Genomic DNA, 19312 nt, shown 5'->3' with positions numbered 1-19312 from the left:
ACAGTCTGAGCACGTTGTCAGCTGCCTTTAGGTTTACAGATATGATCACTCCAGTTCCCTTTCTTGCTTCCTGACTATGAAGAGTTCTTCTCTTAAGTCTGTATTGCAACACTGGGATGCTGAAGAGAGCCTTTAGCTTCTTACGTCAATAAATGGATAAACTCTGTAATCCTAGATCCTCCCTGACCTAGATTACATGCCACATGCTGGCTTTTCATAATGAGCTAAATCAATCCCTGATGCTGCGTGAATCCTGTTATGTATGTCATAATCTTTGTGTTACCATCTGTGATGAGGGACCTGCCCAGCTCTTCATCACATCACTTACCACCAGGACAGCATAGAACTAATAAATGGCCTTTCTTCTGCTATTTATTATTACACTACATTATACAAAAGCAGGCCTTCTCTGAATTTCCTACAGTCCAGAAGCCATCTATCTGCTGGTCTGTCATTGGACTTGGGAAGTGGTGCAGTTCTGTTCATCTGCATGTGACAGAAAAAGAGCATTGTTTCCCTATAACGGTCTGTCTCTGCATTTGTTTCCCTCCAATAATGCTAGTCTCTCCTGCAGCAGAAAGAAACAAAGATGCTATCCTGGAAGTGCTGACAAATTACCTGGACCCCAAAGAGGAGTCTTTCATACTGGAAATTGCATCAGGTTCTGGGCAGCATATTGTTCATTTTGCTCAAGCTCTACCAGGTATTACATGGCAACCTTCTGAAATCAACCAGATGTCTTTGGAGAGGTAATGTTTTTCTGTTGTGTTTATTCTTTGTTTCAGATACTGTTCTGTTTCTATTACAAGTTCTTTTCACACAATTTGGGAGTGGCATCTCCTATTTAATGTTTTCCATTGATTTTTTTTTACAGTTTATAGCTCTATCCCTCACCTCTCATCATCGTTGCTCAAGAATTCCGGATAAGGCCAAATATTATAAATCCAAATAATGGAAAATTTTTTAGACAGTAATTTACACAAAAGATCATAAAACAGTAGCTTTTGCATCAACGTGCTTTTTCTGAACAATAAGAATTACGAAAACTGTAATGTCTGGCATTATTGACTGACAATATGAGGGGCAATCAGCGATATTCTGCAAAAAACAGGGACAGTTGGCAGGCATGCTATATCCGCATGCCATTTCTTTGCTATACTGTGATCTACATGATATCATCTGTCTAGGCTGAAGGATTCCAAGAGTCCTGTTAAAAGTATTAAATGTTTTCACATAAAACATAAATCACTGCATTTTGAATTCATTTATATGACAAATGTTACTGAAGGCATTCATATACTCTTTGCTAATGATTTGGACTCCCTACTGTAACTGCTACAGAGCAATGGGAAGGTTAAATGACAGGCTAGGTATTGTGTGACAAAAGTGCCATGCAATGTCCCATCTGATTAATCTGACCTTTGCTCTCTACTTCTGGGCTGTCTGTCTTGTTATTCATTTTTTACATCAGTCTAGCTAGAAATCTACTGTGCAGTGTGATGGTGCTGTGACCTTGTACACAAAGTACATGTGGACTTTCTATAAACTTTTTTTTTTTCATTTGTTAACAAAATAAGCCCACGAGGCAGAAAAAAACACATTTCAGAGAAAACCCAGGAGTGCTGGTTTTATTTATTTACTTTAAAATTTTTAACCAGGGTAGAACACTGATTCAATTGGACTCATTTCAGGCTCAGACAGTTCATAATGCTTAAAATTATTGATTGTTTGTGTCTTTCGGCTTTTCCCGGTTAGGGGTCGCCACAGCGGAACTCCGGTCCGCTAATGATTGGCAGTAGAGTTTTATGTGCTGGCTTGCCGGGCCTAACGCACAACCTTCAATGAAGGAACGCCCGTTCACGCTGCACGCATGTCGCCACACAGAAGATGCTCTAACTGAGAATCAAATGGGCAACGTCTAACTGTGAGGCAACAACGCTACCGCAACAGCACTACCACCGCAGTACCGGTAAAATGCAGTGGCATAAGTGTCAGAGGTTATACAAAGCAGTAATGTACATATACAGCAGTACTGTACTGACATGGTTTACATATTATGTAGATCTGTTTATAAATAGTTTCATTTTAGTGTGAGCATTTCAAGACAAGTTGGTAGTATTTTGTATGCTTACAGAGGTTATAAAATAGAAGAAAACTTATAAGGTGTGTTACTGTAATGGATATATATGATATTTACATACATAGATTGCTGCCTTCGTAAAGAAGAAACCAGCTGATAAATAATTTTGTAGAGGGCTGCAGAGAAAGATTTGTATGTGTGATAATTAAGTGGGTGCTGTGCTAACAAAGCATTTACAGTTGGTTGGCTGGGTAAATGACTTCCATAGAATCACACAGTAAGAGAGCTGAAACTGATGGCATCAAACCCATGACTACAGAATGATGTTTTGAATATCATAGCTTTAATCCCATGGTCCAAGTTTTGTACATGCAAACTCTAACTAGAGTACTACACAACATAAAAAATGCAGTGGTATGAACTAAGTAAATTGTGTGTTAATAAAATAATTTACAGGCTTATGATAATAACCATAAACAGTCAGTGCTACAATCAAGTGGTTGTATTATAGGTTTACTAATCTACAGGAAGAGAGTGGAGAAATTAAAGCATCACAAGGTATTTGCAGTGCATGGAGCATGATGATTACCCTCTGAAACTGGGAAAAAGACAACTTTGTTGGGCACCTTTCTGATGTAACCTCTAGTCTCTATTCTCACACTAGAGCATAAGCAATGGCCATCAGAAAACACTAACAAAATGTTAAAACAGCTTAAAATGCTACAAATCACTTTGGACTGCCACACTTTTTTTTTTTGTATGAAACACAAAGTAAATTACAGATTTTAAAACACTGACAAGACCAGATACATATTTTGTCTTTGATTGCTGAATGAGGCATAACTCAGTATTTTACAACTTTCAAAGCTGTAAAGCATTCCATGCTCCTGCAAGTTATTTTCTTTTTTTCTCCCTGTCTTGCAGTAGAATGTAGCAGCTAAAGTTGTGAAACACTTTGATCTCCTACATTTTTTTCTTTCTGTTTATTTCTTTAACTGATAGTACATGGAGCAGGTGAATGTCCTTGCACTATAAAGTATGATTGGATCTCTCTGATCCTAACAACGCTGTAGTGCATGGAGCACTGCAATTATGCAACAAAATCAGGGAAAATACTTTTTTCTGTAAGTAGCTGTACATGTAGCATATGAAGTTCTATGCACTACATAGAATTATGATTGTATCTGTCTCAGATCATAACACTAATTATATGTTCTCAACTAGGATGTCAAGATGCACCTCTTTAGCTTTACTTCATTTCACTCTTAGATGAATTTCTTGATATCAGCTTTTTGAACACATAAGTTAGATATAATTGATGACCCAGTCATAATGTTTGTATGCTTTCAAAGTAGATTTCAAGATTCATCTGTCAAATTTCATTTCAGTCAGCTGTTGAAGTGATTTTTTTGAATGTACTTCTCAAACATGTAAGAAATTGCTTGTGATTAAAAACCCAATCATAATCCTTTATATTGTTAAAACACATCCATAGGTTTTCCTACTTGACTATATAATATGCACTCTGCACATATATAAGAATGCTGGTATGTAATATCTTTGTGTAATAATTACTAATTAAAAAGAGCAAACGAATTATGCAGTTCAAGCATCATAAAATGCATTTACAGGTCAGGTTATACAGTGTAGAATAGCAGTGCAGCGTGTTGTAATGAATATTTTTCTGTGTGTCATTATCTGGTAAGCTGCATGGTCCAGATTCACAGTACAGGCACAAGGATCCATCCACAATTATATGTGAAGATACATACTTTTAGTTTACGATGACTTAATTACTATCTAGATGCAAGAAGTTGCCCATATGGTCTTTTCTGCAGGGAGTTTTCTGGCACAACACAGTATGTCTGTTAGAAGCACCTGGCAAGCTGAAACCAATATGTGCCTGAATAATATATGGCCCACTACTTCCCAAAAGTTACAACGTAAACCAAGAACACATCATAGACCATTTGTTTTATAAGACAGTGCTGGAAATTTGACTATGCGTTTCATAAAGTCTGTAACCAGTCTTCAAAAGTGTGAAAAAGATTATGATTGTTTGTTAAAATTAATAGTTATCTTAATGATAGCTTTTTCACAGAACCAATTGGAATGGGCTTTACTTATATAGTTCCATGACAGAATGATTTTATGCAGTACACTTTCACTACCAATCTGTCTTGAGAAGTTAAACTGCAGCCCCATATGATTTTTAATATATTTTGACATTTTTTTAGGTCTTTGCTGCTCATGCCTTATAATCACTGATGTGGATACCTGCCATCCCCTACTCTGTACTCAAAGTGCTCCCCAGGACATTCCCTGACATATAAGGTTGTTCCCCAAATGTTTGTACTTCAATCTACTTTGACACTGTTGTACATAACAGAAAAATAAATTATGTAAGACATTGCAGTCTTACTAAAAAAAAAGAAAATCAGAACAATCAAACCTTTGTGATCATCCATCAATCACAAGTGCTACACCCACAGTTGTGGTTGCCACCTACAACTTCCACAAGAATACATTTGGAAGATTCAGTTTTCAAAGTTACCACAGGAGGTGTTGTGCTAGATGAGGGAATGCTGAGTACATTTTCACTTGAAGGCACAGAAGTGCTCATGTACCTTTGTACTGAGTCTCAGAATGATCTTCCTCAAACAGAAGTTGTGGCAAGTGGAACACTTACAGGAGGTGACATAAACCACTCTGGTTGTGTTACAGTTGCTATTTTATTTGACCAAGTAATTTCTTTTGTCACCTGGGCAGGTATGATGGTCAGCACTGCTCAGGTATTGCCAAATGCTGCAGTCCTGGCATGAATAGGGCAACTTTTAAGGCTGACATCAGTAATATGACTGTGAGGATTGCAGTGAAAATTAACCAGATTTTTCACATTAATGTCTGTTTTGTTTGTGAAAACTGGGTCATTTCCTAAAATGCCTGCAACTTTCCTTTTCCTTTCAGTTTGGCTTGTTTCAGAAGCCTAATGGCCAAAATCTTATAGGTTGTTTTAAGTTGTTTTTGTATGGTTCAGGCTGCTAGGCAACAAGACATTTTCACTTTGGTACATTTGGTTGGGGACACATGGCTGAAGACAAATTCAGCTGCAGAGACATACGACTGCCACAGATTAATTGTGGAAACAGAGAAGCATGCAGCTCCATACCCACAGCTTTAATAGATACTTGCATGGGGTCAGGGGAAGTGATGTGAATTGTGCTTGGTGTGCAGTACATGCTTATGTAACTACAGTATGTAGAAGTATGCAACAACATGGAAAAATCCAGCATGGTGCTGTAGTCAAACTTATGCTAAATTACATTTTTAGGCAATGTTCCCCAGGCACTGTGAAGGGGGTAATGGTCCCCACCCACCTTTAATAAAGGCATTGTCCATTGTTTAATTAATTTTTCATTTCCACTGACATGCCCACTAGGCATCTTTCTGAAATGTCGGTTACACTGCCTGCTGTTTCTAGGTCCCTTTGGAGCCAATGAGCATTAGTTCTTCCTTGTGCACTTGTTTGCTGAGGCTGTGAGCATGATGCTGTGTGCTTCTCTGTGCCTGCTATGAATATGTAACAGCCATATGTCTCTGTAGCTGAATCGCAGTTCAGCCATGTATACCCAGTTAAATGCATCACAGTGAAATACCTCACCACCTAGCAGCCTGGACCCTGAGCCAGTTTTTAAATCATGTGCTTATCCTTCGTTTCTTTGTATTTAAGCATGGAACTCAGCACTGTATATTGCCATCTACAGTAAACTTAGATGAAATTGTTTATTCAAAACAAATAGAAATTTCCTTTACATATGCCTCTGTAATTTTTGGTTTAATTTCTGAAGTCATCACTAATTACAATCCTCTAATGTGTAACATCACATAGCTCACATCTTATGTCTTTTGTATGTAACTACAAGATTCTGTACAGTGATACTAAAACGCCAACTCTGTAGTGTTATAAATTCCTAGACCTTTTCTTATCTACCTTGAAATTTGTATATTTTATAATACAGCTCATAAGAATGCAAATATTTTTTTTATGTGGTGCTTGTATGTTTTCAAAAGTTTTTGTCCTTTGGCTATATTTGAGTTAAAGTTTTGTATCCATACTAGAAGTTTCTGTCCTATTCCCATTATATGCGAAGGCCAGATAGTTCATTCATTACATATATCAGCACACAAACACTGAACAAGCGTTTCAACTCACACGTGTGTGTTCACACTGGGCAAGCCACTGAAAACACACACACACACACACACACACACACACACACACACACACACACACACACACACACACACACACACACACACCTCAGTGCAAATGCACTGAGAAATTTAGTCGACATAGACCTTAGTATATTAACACTGGGAAATATATTATGCAAGCACTGAGCAGTCCTTTCCACACACACCTATGTGCATAAAAACTGGAAAATCTGTTTGATACACACCTCATTGTTTAAACATTGAGCAATCCATTCAATACATAACTCAGTGGATAAGCATTCCATTTGATATACACTTCATCACTCTTTAAAGCATAAACACTGGGCAGTCCATTCCTCATACATCTCACTGCATAAGCACTAAGAAATCTATTCAAAGTACTCCTTGGTAAATAAGTATTGGGAAATCCATGAAGTATCTGCACATAAACACTAGGCAATCTTTTCAGCTCATATATCAGTGTATAAACATTGAATAATCAATGCAATGCCTACATCTGAACATAAACACTAGTCGATTCATTCAAACTGCATCTCAGCACATGAAACACATTGACATTCAAACTGTACCACTGCACGTATAGAGGATTATGATCAGGTCTTCGATCATAATCTGCTTATTATGCCAAGAAATTCCCCTTGAGACTGAAGATCCAATCTTAAGTTTTTGAAGTGTGTGGAGCTTTATCAGCTCCATGTACCACCAGTTACAGAAAAAAAAGAGAAAGTGTTGAAGCATGAAATGCTTTACTGACCTTTAAAGCCAATAAAGCATGTAGCACTGGAAAACACACAGCAGCATACCTGTCAACTTATGGACAGATACAAAAATAATGGGGGACTTGGGGGTGTGCAGAGCAAAGGATTAACATTAGGAACAGTTTTTAAATATATTGCTGTCATTCACTTAAAAGGTTAATAGAAGAGATTTTTGCATCAACATGCATTATTGAAAAAATAAGTACAGAACTCTAATGAGTAGCTTTATTGACTGACTGCATCTTCAGTGATTTGCCAGAAAAATCGAAGATTTTACAAAAGACAGGTCAAAAGCAGGGACAGCTGAGGGATACAGCAGGCAGGAACAAAGTGCTCCTCTAACAGAAGGTAAAACAGCTTTTAAAAGGTGTTAGACACTATTCATCCATGCTTTTATGATATGTGTGGCAGAGTGATGTCCTAACAGCTTTTAAATATTGTTTTACCAGTTCTGTCAATGTCATTTATCTGCTAGCACTGTCCCTAGCACGAGACCTCATTGCACCTTTATTAGGAATGTGTAAGAAACTTTTGTTAAGCACCCCTAAGCATTGTTATGATTGGGTTTTGCACTAGGGAAGTGTTTAGCAAGTTTCTTTTCCTGATATCAGAGCATGAGTTCTCAGCAAGAATTTCAGTCACTCATGATTTGCTTTGTAGATGCATGCATGGAATGTGGCCGCACAATCAGTTTAAAGAAGACCCAGGTGATGGACCAAAATGTGGACAATGAATCATCAATCAGCATGAATGACCTATGAGCTGGAGGTTGTCCGTGAGTTTGTATGCCTAGGCTGTAGAATCTCTGGCAATTTGTCGTTTGATAGCAAGATCAGCAAGCACACTGGAAAAGCTGCCACAATGTTTTCCAGGCTGATGAAGAGACTGTGGGCTAATGGTAAGCTCAGTGTGCACATCAAGGTGCAGGTTTACACAGCCTGTGTTTTGAGCATATAACTGTATGCCAGTGAATCATGGACTCTGCACTCAAAACAGGAGCAGTGGCTCAATGTATTCCATATACACTACCTTAGGCACATACTTGGTATCTCATGGCAGAACAAGATCCCAAAAGCCCAGTGCTTGAGAGGACAGTCACCACCTCCATGTTCACCCTCCTAAAATAGAGATGTATCTGCTGGTTGGGTCATGTCTCATGCATGATGGATGGCCGAATACCAAAACACCTCCTTTTTGGAGAGCTGGAGTCTGGAAACAGTCCAAAAGGGTAACCCAAACTGCTCTACAAGGGCATTTGCAACTTTAACCTCAGCACTCTCTTCATCAGCATGAACACCTGGTATTCTCTTGCCTCAGACAAGTATGCCTGGAAACAGGAAGTGAAGAAAGCACTTTTTATGTATGATGTATGAAACCACTTTGGCAAGGAGAGCAGAGAATAACAGACCCCTCGGGAAGATTTGTGCCCATGATACCAGACTGACATCTGTCTACTGCTGCTCGGAATGTAGAAAAGACTGCCACTCCTGGATTGGACTGGACAGCTGCAGAAGACGCTGCTTGAATCAATCCAATACAGGCACAAACCTATGATTCTTTGTGATCGAAGGATGCCATCTGTAACAGTTCTTCATGCACTACAAAAGCATTCAATATAAACATCAGAACATAATCAGTGAGCAATGAACTGAACACATACCTCAAAATATAAATAATTTTCAGTCCGTTCAGTAACTACCTAGACTTATTAACACTAGGTAATCCATTTAAACTATATTGCTACATAAAAATACTTGGCAAGCTATTCCATGGATACTTCAATACATATACATTAGACATTAAAGGAAATACACAGTGTTTCACATTTACTCTGGGTAATCCATTCAGTTCACACAACTACAAAAATGGGTAATTGATTTAATGACATCCTCTGCACACACTCATAGTCAGACATATGCCATGTATGCAACGGCATACACTTTTTAAAAACAATTCATTTGTGTGCATTGAGATGTTGTAGGATTTAAATTTGTTTAAAAGCTGTTATATACATGATGGTTTATGACTGCATATGGGTGGTACAGTGGTACAGTCCATAGCATTGCTGCCTCACAGCAATGGTCTCTCTGGTTTAATTCTCAGCTGGGGTGCAGTCTTTGTGGAGTCTGCATGTCCTTCCTGAGCTGGTGTGGATTTTTTCCAGCTGCTCTAGTTTCCTCTCGCATTCCAAAAATATGTAGTAGACAAATATGTGATTTTCTAAAATTGTATGTAGGTGTATGTGTATGTGCATGTTTGATATGGAAGAAAGGCTTGCCAGTCTATTTGTTTCCCCCTCCTTGCCTAGCAAACTCTGTAGATGGTGATCACAGGATTGCTATAGGAGTTGTTTGTGACTTGTAGGACTGGATAGATGAGATGGTTGCATATTCTATTAAACTGCATTTTCTGAATTTCTGGCTGGCTTAAATGTATTTTTGGTTAATCCTAAAATTTGGCTACCCTCCTGTTTTTACACATAAGCAATGAGCAGCCAATTCAACCCATATATCCGTAGATAAACACAACAAAAGGAAAATTGCTCAAAGAAAAGCATTAATGTCATAATACCAGTGGCGTGTGACTCATGTTACATGCTAACATTCAAGATTCCAATAATGACAGTGCTAAGCAGAGGTATATTTATTTATTTATTTATCAATTGACATTTGATTACTGGGAAAGTCCGACTGGGTAGAAGCCAATTTTCAATGGAGGCTTGGGGAGAAATGCTCCAAATTATTATAAAACATTTTTAAAACAATAATTTTACAATCTTCAAAAATAAAGCAAGACATCTTCAGTTGAAATAAAAATGTAGACATAATATAAAAACATCGGTTAAGAATCGATACAAGCTATATGACAATCATTTAATATTAAGAAATTTTAGACAGTTTATGGAGAAATTAAATGTAGGTTAGTCTGATACAAACAGGAATTGCAATATGAGGGAAAACAAGCTTATGGCATATTTAGAGAGAACGTCAGGGAAGATAATTTGATAGAATTAAGGAAGCAAGTGAATAAGGGAGAGTAAGGAGGTATAAGGAATGAAAAGGTACTTGCTGACATTTAGGGATATAGTATATCCTGGTTTTGAGCAAGGACAGAGCTAGCTTTTATCTAGGAAGTCTTTCGGAGTGGTTTTGAAAGATGGGAGGGAGGGTATAGACCTGATGGATACAGGTAAGGAATTCCAGGCTTTAGCAACCGTGTACAAGTACAGAAAATGCTCAGCAGATTTGCTAGGTTTGTAGACAGACAGGAGATTTTGGTCACTGGATTGCAATGACCAACTGGGAACATAGTTGTGTAGAATGTTCTTTAGTGCTGGACAGGCAGATGGATGCTGAATAATTTTATACATGGTAAAGTTGTGTACATGTTAGTTGATGATACAGTTCTAACCAATGTAGGCTTTTTAATGCTATGCAGTGGTGAGTTATGAAAGGGGTATTTGCTGCAATTTTAGCAACTTTGTTATAGCATTGTTCACGTTTTAATTTTTGTGAAGCCTGGAGGTTACTATGGATGGGAGTACCATAAAGAAGAGTGAGGAGGAGATAACTAGTGGACAAATAGCTTTTGAACCACAGAAGGGTGGGCCGAGAGAGACTTAGTGAGGACATTTGAAGTAGAAGTTTGCTTTCACAAACTGTGTTGAAGGCGTTAGACAAGTCTATAAACAAGGAAGAGATTAGTTTGCCATTATCTGTAGCTTTATTGACATTATGTATGTATATTAGAAGGGCAGTGCTAGAACTATGGGAAGGATGGAAGCTATGTTGTGTAGGGTGTGACGTCCCCATGCTGGGCCAGAAATCAAGGAGCCTGAATCCTCACCATTGACACCAGAGAGGGACATGAACTTGGAATACAAATGGATGCAATCAGTATTTCCAGATGCAGACCTCTCTGCATCAAGCACATTTTCCCTTAAGAGCACACAGGGCACACAGCCCCAGGGTCTAGGTGTCTCTATCTCTCTCTCCCCAGGTCCCCAGTAAGGCTCCTCAAAGGCAGTGTGAAACCAGTGCTTTGTGTCCCTGCCCCAAGTAGATGACACACACACACCTTGAGATTTAATTTACACACACACACACACACACACACACACACACACACACACACACACACACACACACACACACACACCTGGAAATATCTGGCACAGATTACCCACTATACCAACTTTGCCCAGACTATAAGGTAGATTCACTGCCACCAGTCAGTTACTATAAGGCTCTTAAAAGGGTATTCAATTATGCTGAGTGAAGTTAATATTAATACAAATTGTAACATTGACCAAACAGCAAGGTTTTCAGGAGTGGCCAGAGTTATCACCAAATAAATATGTGCAAATACTCTCAAAGCTTAAATATTTTCCAAAAAGGACAAGCCACAATGAAAACTTTAATAATAAATAATACAAGAACAAGAAAATACTAAATATATATTTACAGTAAACCACAGAGTTCAAATCTCATGAAATATTGAAAATAACATTGATGGGCAGACACATACAAATAATGAAAAACAATCTCTAAACTAAGCTTCACTATATTCCTGACTGAATCTAAAATAAATGCTATTCCCTAATAACTTACTTGATAGAGCAAGGCACAATGAAATATGTGAGCAGTCTTTCTAGTTAGGTTCCCCAAAACAGATTACTCAATACTCGGAGATTACTCCCTGTAAAATATAATGTCCAAGGTGGCCTGCAGAATGACCTCATCTGGCCACCTGACTCTAGGTTTTCACAGTATTCCCTCTGAAGCTGAGACAGAAATTTAGCATAGATGGCTACAATACACATCTAAATGTTTATGCAGTGCCTGGGGCTTCCCCTCTTTTTACTGAGCTAATGAACAAAGGTTTCTTCCAGACCCACCATCTCCACTCCTATTCAGCACAGTGGGGTGACATTTTAATGGTTTAACAGCTCATTTACATTTCCCTTATTTTTCTTAAAGTAAGCTAGCTGGTTAACATCTGCTGTCCCATTATCCTCTATTAGAACATATACATTTAATTCAGTTACAATAATACATGTACATTTCTTTTCATTCTAGCAGGGTGCACTGTTAATACATTTTAACAGAAGCAAACCTCACAAATACATTTTCAGCACAAGCATCTGTACAAATCAGTTTGATAAACAAATGATATATAATTATTTACAAAATCCCAGCTAGCTGTTCTGACACAAGTCATACATCCACTGCCCTACTTCTCCTGGCATGGCTGGCAGTACCTCCTATCATCACATTGGGAATAGGAGTTAGTCCTGCAGGAGATAATCTGTCAATTATTTCAGAATATATCTTACAAGTATTTTGGTGAGAGGAGATAAGATTGCTATAGGTTCAAAGTTATTAATGTCTGTTAAAGTTTCTCCTTTGTGCAGAGTGGCAATATGTACCTTTTTCCAGAGAGAGGGAACATGGGATTCCTGGAATGACATATTTATAAGGATTGAGATAGAACAGGCAAAGGTATTGGCTTCTATTTTTAGTTACTCACTTGGAAGGTCATCAGCTGAAGAAGAGCAAAGTTTAATTTTGTTTAAGAGTAGTTTTATATAGGATGTGGGCACAGGTTTGAAGGTGAAAGTAGATGTGGTGACATGTGTCTATTGGGCAGGGTACAGATTAGGTGTTGAGGAATCCTTAGTTAGAGATGCTATACTATCTATAAAATAAGAGTTGAACTGTATTTGCAGTGGGGAGAGGATTTTGGGTTGAATTTCTGGCTGGGCTGAAATATTTCTTTAATAGATTTCAGGACAAACAACTCAACAGTAATCTTGATTTTATGACACTTTAAAAGATGTTGTCTAAAGAACTTTATGTATAAATGGATGCATCCTGTTTTTCTCATTTTTTTTCCTCCTGATAGAATAAAACTATTTCTGGATCTAGTGAAAGCACAATAAAGAGTTCATAATTTTAAAGTTAATAATGTCAGTAGGAGTAATGAGTCAGCTTTTCCAGAGGAGACTAACTTGTAATTGGTGCAAGACTGCTAGGTGACCATAGACCCAACATTCATAGTATGGCATAATCTCTCAAGAATATATGTTTTTCAGACTTCCGCTTAATTTTAGTTCTCCCAGTAGAAGGCAGAAATTCAGAAAAGAGAGCCAGTGAATTTGTATTTTTGGTTAAATTTCAGTTATTAGCTAGTAAGTGCACTTCCTGGATGCCAGCAAAGACAACATTTAGAGAACCTGAAAGAAGATAAACCACAAAGGGTGAGGAGAAAACACTAGCTGGCAAGAATCTTGCAGATATTCAGCAAAAAGGAGTTCAAGCTCCAGCTTTAGTGCAAGACATGATTTCCAGTAACCTAGAGGAAAAATAAGTCAAATGTGCTGAGAGCTGATTAAAATAAATAAAATGCTGAATCAGTATATCAACTCAAACAACAGGCTGAAAAAATGGAAGAGGCTTTAAACAGACATTCAGATGATTTCATAAAACTGCAAAAATCAAAGCTCAAAATGAAGAAAAGGATGGCAGAGTATGCGACTGCCCAAGAGGAGATGTTCAAAAATGGTAGAATTTGAGGACAGACCACAGAGGGAAAACCTGAGATTTTCTTCTGTGCCAGAGAAGGTGAAGGAAATATACTGTTTTGATTTTATAAAAGCACAAATAAACAACTGGACTAGTATTCCACTGCAGGAGTTGTTAACTGAAAGGACACATCATGTGTGCACTCCAAACCTGGCCATGAAAAAGCAGCCAAGACTTCTAATAGTAAATATGTAATCCTACCAGCAGAAAGAGTTGATTCTGACAAAAGTTTGGCAGATGGACAAAGTACTAAAACTTAGAGATGGTAGAGTGTTTGTGGAAAATGATTACTCACTGTACACCAGACAGAAGAAGAGTACATTTATTCCATAAATCAGGGAATGTTGAGAAGCAGGTGTGAGATTCAAACTGCTGTATCCAGCTATCTTCAGAATATTTTTTCCTGTTGAGTCAAAGGCATTTTTGATGCAGAACATGCTAAGGAGGAAATACAAGAGTTTTTTCAACAAAAAGAGAGCTGTCAAACAGAAGGGGATTCTGCTTCTTATTCTTCTGAAAACATAGCTCATAGAGAAACTATGTCAGTGGAACCTCTTTCAGTGTTCCAAAGAATAGTGCTCGAGAGACATAAAGAAGCACAGGAGTTAACTAGAAGAAATGGGAGTATATTGGAAATGAAACAGATACTGAAACTGGAGAACAATGACGATCCAGAGGGAAGCAGAATGTAAGAAAATACTACTGTTGTTGATGGGTCTTGATGCAGAGAAAGCATTCAACAGAGTAAGCTGGGATTTTATGAGTAGGACAATGGAAGCATTTGCATTCCCTGACACAATAATACGGTTAATTAGGAGGATATAAGAGGGATCAGAGATAAAAATTAAAGAGCAGAGGTTCCTCTCTGATATGTTCTGTTTGAACAGAGGATCTAGGCAGGGTAAACTCTTTCCCCTTTGTTATTTGCCTTATATTTAAAAACACTGGCAAAGAAAATAAGGGACTCAGAAATTCAAGGATATAATTGCTATGTTAATCGAGAAAAGTTGCTTTATTTGCAGATGATATTATTTTGTACCTGATGAAAACAGAAAAGAACATCTCAGTGTTGTGGAACATTCTGAGACAGTTTCATGTTTTTCCAGGATACAAAATTAATGAAGATGAAACAAAGGCAGTAGCTGTAAACTCTGAACCCACACACAAAATTGGTTTAGCAATACCCATATTTATGGGGACATGACAACATGAAGTACTTTAGGAGTATGGGTTAAAAAGGCTTATGTTATGGCAGCTTAGGATATGTGTTAAAAGGATTCTGTTATGACAGCTAAGGCTATATGGGAAAGAGACTAAAAAGTTAATACAAAAACTGAGAAATTGGAAGCTCTGTTTTATAGATATGGATAGCAAAATACAAGCAGTGAAAACGTTTTCAGTTGATTTGGTTTTATACACACGTCAGGCATATTTTTATCAGTGACATTGACTGTCTGCATCACAATTCATGTTCTTTTCTTAATGTGGTGATTTGTTTTCTTTATCTTTTTTTCTCCATTTTTCATGACAACCATCAGCTTTCTCTATCCAGGGTAATAATCTAGGGAGCCACCAAGGATTTTTGCTCTGCCCTAACTAACCCTATTACACTCTACCTGACAAGCATGCCACCAAAGTAAAGCTGATTGGTACTCTTCCAGGGACACAAACATGCCTCCATTCATGTGCCAAGTACAGCTGCAGTGCTATACATTGTTTGGTGCATTGTTTTGTGGAGCCAAGCATACAGCTCTCAAATGTCCAGAAGTTTGCAGAATGTCTAGATTTTTGCCTCATATTTTTGGTCTGTTTCTTATAATTTTTTTCCAGCAAATCATTAAGAACTGAAGTCACTAAATGATGACAGGCATATGAGCTGAAGACTTCATATCCTTCAGAAAATGCATGCTAATGCAAACAAGTTTTTCTAGCAACTTTCTAAGTTTATAAGAGCAGTATTTAAAATCTGCCCCAATTTTTGATGCTCTGTCCTCCCAATTATTGTGGCTTTGTCCAGATTTCCTGTGCTAAGAGGTGAACAGCTATGCACCTGAGCCATTTATACTTGGTGCTTGTTCCCTGACATCCATTATGTGAAGCACCTATTGACATTTGCAGATCATACTACACCTTCCTCCAAAGTTGGAAAAGCACTCATTTACTACTCACTCTTGCCCCTGCCTCCTACAATGCCCAGGCTGCAGTGCAAACCAGGTCATATATATGGTCATAGACCAGGCTTTATCCTTCCATGTTATGGAGCATGTCTTTCATATGGGGCTTTGGAGGAAGAAAATTCTAAAACGATGTTACAACGCAAGATAGCGTAGGTTGTAACATAATTACATTACATTGCATTATTGGATTCTTGGTTCACTAATTATACTCTTCAGAGAATATGCCTGCTCATATGCATAAACACACACACACACACACACACACACACACACACACACATATATGTTTGTTTATTTGTGTGTGTGTGTGTGTGTGTGTGTATATATATATATATATATATATATATATATATATATATATGTGTGTGTGTGTGTGTGTGTATTTATCTTCATATCTTTATACGTATATAATTTTCATTGAATGTTATTTCGCTGAAAGACAAAGCAGTATGGAAAATTCATTCAACAGTCATTTCACTGACTACTTATTTTGTAGAATAAGAATTTAAAGAAAATTTCATACAGAGCGAAAGAGACAGAAAAAAGTATACTTTATAGGGGGCAAGCCCCTGTGCACCCCACTATGGAGGGATTCACCCCTCCCCCCGAGCCCCATACTTAAATTTACTAATGCCATGTTTGTACAAACTGTGGAGAAAAGATAAATGACCACAAATAGTGAATCATTGCTGGCACACAGACACACGCTTCACCAGCAGTATTTATCTTTATACCTCTGCAGCTCTGTTGTCTAACAAAATGAGTTTAACAGACATTCAGTGAAGATGATGACACACATTTATAGATACACAGATATACAGAAACATGCATTGTGTGCATGTGTGTGTGTGTGTGTGTGTGTGTGTGTGTGTGTGTGTGTGTGTGTGTGTGTGTGTGTGTGTGTGTGTGAGAGAGAGAGAGAGAGAGAGAGAGAGAGAGAGAGACGAGATTAATAACCCTTTAAGAACGCAAAATACCAATGGAATATGGTGTCAGAAAGAAGTGTATATAAAGCATGAATTGTACAGCCCTCATCAGAAGTCAGAGGAGAGCATGGTGAGCCTGAAGCTATTAAAAGTGAACTGGAGGACCATAACATTGGCTGTGGAGAATAAACATTTTTTCCCCAGAACTGCTTGCTCCAAGCAGGATCAGGTACTTTATTATTAGGAAGTGGACCTGAGCCAAACACTTTATGGTTATTTTGTTTAGATTTAGCATCTAAATTGTTTTAAAGTACTGTGCATTGTTTTATTTAGATCACACTCATTCTTTTGTTTTGGGTAAAAGCAGGCTTTTAAGTTCTGTAAAATAGAATGTTTTTAGAACTAAGACATTTTATTTTTATTTTGAATTTTTAACCAGGGTACAGCACTGATCCCACTGGAATTATTTCATTCCTCTCAGCCCAGGGATAAACACAGTAGATACACAACATTATATAAACACAATTAATACATGACATTTTATACAGAGTAAGTGAGGAAATGAAATGTATACATATATTATATACAAATTGAATATCAGAGGTGGCTTGAGGGTATAACAATAATGGCTATATGAACTTAGACACGACACACAGTAACTGCAGAACACAAAATATACATGCAATGTGTACAAGAGTGGATATTAGAGTTGGAACCCTGAAAGAACCATAATGAAAAGTAGAGTCAGAGCTAAGTAGATGGGAAATAGGGTAAGTTAAGAAGAGGCTATGTGTTATGACCAAAGAGAGATCAGCATTATTTTCCTTGAGTCTTGTAATATACTTTCAGTTCTGATTGGAAGCTTGGGTAAGAGGAATGATCTTTGAGAAAAGGGAGAGATTCCCACAGTTTGGGACTGAGAACTGAGAAAGCATGGTCTTGCATGGAATCCTAGTTTGGTGTGGGGTTGGATGAGATGACCCAAGTGGTTAAGATTTCTAAGGTTGTATGTTGGTGCGTCTCTGAATAGTGTGAAAGCTACTGAGGAGAATATCTCATTCTTGATATGTTTAAACAGCTGAGAGGAGTGAAGAAAGTCAGCATGTTGTTTTCAATAGTTTTGAAATGATGTTCATTTCTTGGGGGGAGAGAGAGAGTGATAATCTACATATGGTGTTTTTGATGGTTTGAATGGTGGATGCATTTCTTTTAGAGGCTGCAGAAATCAGGAGACCATATTCTAATTGAACCAGTAAGATACCTTTACCTGTGGCATTCATGCAGGGACTACATAGAAAAGGCTACATTTCATGGTTTGCATGTCTGCTGCTTTAAGCCTTCACATCTGTGGATACAACGGTATCAACAACAGATTAAACTTTTTCCTGAAGTCCTGGCTTAACTTGTCACTACCGAGTAAACAGAATTCCTTATAAACATTTTTTTATAATGTGGTACTGAAAACAAATCCTTCATGGTATTAACTAGTATACAGGAGCACACTGGACTTACTAAAATTGAACACACCTGTTTCCACTTGCTGTTTAGAAATTCATGCTGCAGTCTGAGACACAGAGAGAGAGAGAGAGAGTGTCTACCTGTTTCTGGTCACTTGTTATTTTTACCATTCATTAGTCCTTGTGTTGTATCCCTGAGGGAGTGTATCCATTTCCAAAACGTGTGCTAAACTCTTGAAAAAAAAACACCTGATCCTGCATTGCTAACAAGATGGATGCTACAGAGCAACTCCTGCAAAAGATCTCTACTATTTCTTTTTTTTTTTTAAAACAAGTTTATTGTTTTAACATATAAGAGAAATATCATAACAATTTTATACAAATAATTAAAAATAGGTATTATTATAATATTCAACAAAACAACTAAAGTATTTACAAAGACATCCACTACAATCAGATCAATTAATTAAACTAAAATACTGTGCTATTGAAATTAGAATTTTTTAACAAATTTTGTAAATTATCCCATACAATAAAATGTGATGTTTTTCTAGTTGTTCTCATTCTAATTGTGCTTATTTCCATATGACACATTATATTCATAACATTTTTAAATTCATTGAACGAAGGAGGTGTATCTGAAATCCAATTTCTAGTTATTATTTTCCTAGCCACTGCTAGGATAGACCATAACAAGGGAAGCTTAATCTTCTTAACACACTGAGGTACAGGTGTGTTGAATAATATACGAGACTTAGAAATAATGAAATTATCTGTAAAAGAGCCTGCAAAAATTCATTAATTGACTTCCAGTATTCTTTCAACTTCATACAGTCATAAAACATATGAGCCCAGTCAGCATTAATTTCTACATTACATCTCTTACATAGATTATCTTTATTATTAATTTTATTCATCATCAAAGGTGTATAAAAGATCTATGTAAAAATTTCCATGTATAAAGTCTCCAGACAATGGAAGATGTAGTTCTATAAGCAGATTCCAATATATATTGTTTATCTTGTTGAGTTGGTGGGTCCCCATTAATAGAGGTGAAATAATTCCAGTATGAATCTACATTGTAAAAAGTTTCT

General features: G+C 37.3%; 1 protein-coding gene across 1 annotated transcript in view; it reads left to right on the top strand.

Annotated features, from left to right (window-relative positions):
• The first annotated feature begins 555 nt into the window (after positions 1 to 555).
• LOC122800118 (methyltransferase-like 26 B) overlaps positions 556 to 19312 on the top strand; it is a 140447-nt gene continuing 121690 nt past the window's right edge. Inside the window, exon 1 of the mRNA XM_044069639.1 lies at positions 556 to 749. Within this exon, the coding sequence (XP_043925574.1) occupies positions 556 to 749 (194 nt within the window). The remainder of the gene's footprint in view (positions 750 to 19312) is intronic.

Source organism: Protopterus annectens, chromosome 4.part0, assembly GCF_019279795.1.
Source record: "Protopterus annectens isolate FY-2018-M chromosome 4.part0, PAN1.0, whole genome shotgun sequence".
Lineage (NCBI taxonomy): Eukaryota > Metazoa > Chordata > Ceratodontiformes > Protopteridae > Protopterus > Protopterus annectens.
The sequence above is the reverse complement of the archived record's forward strand: the minus strand, read 5'-3'. Positions and strand labels throughout refer to the sequence as shown.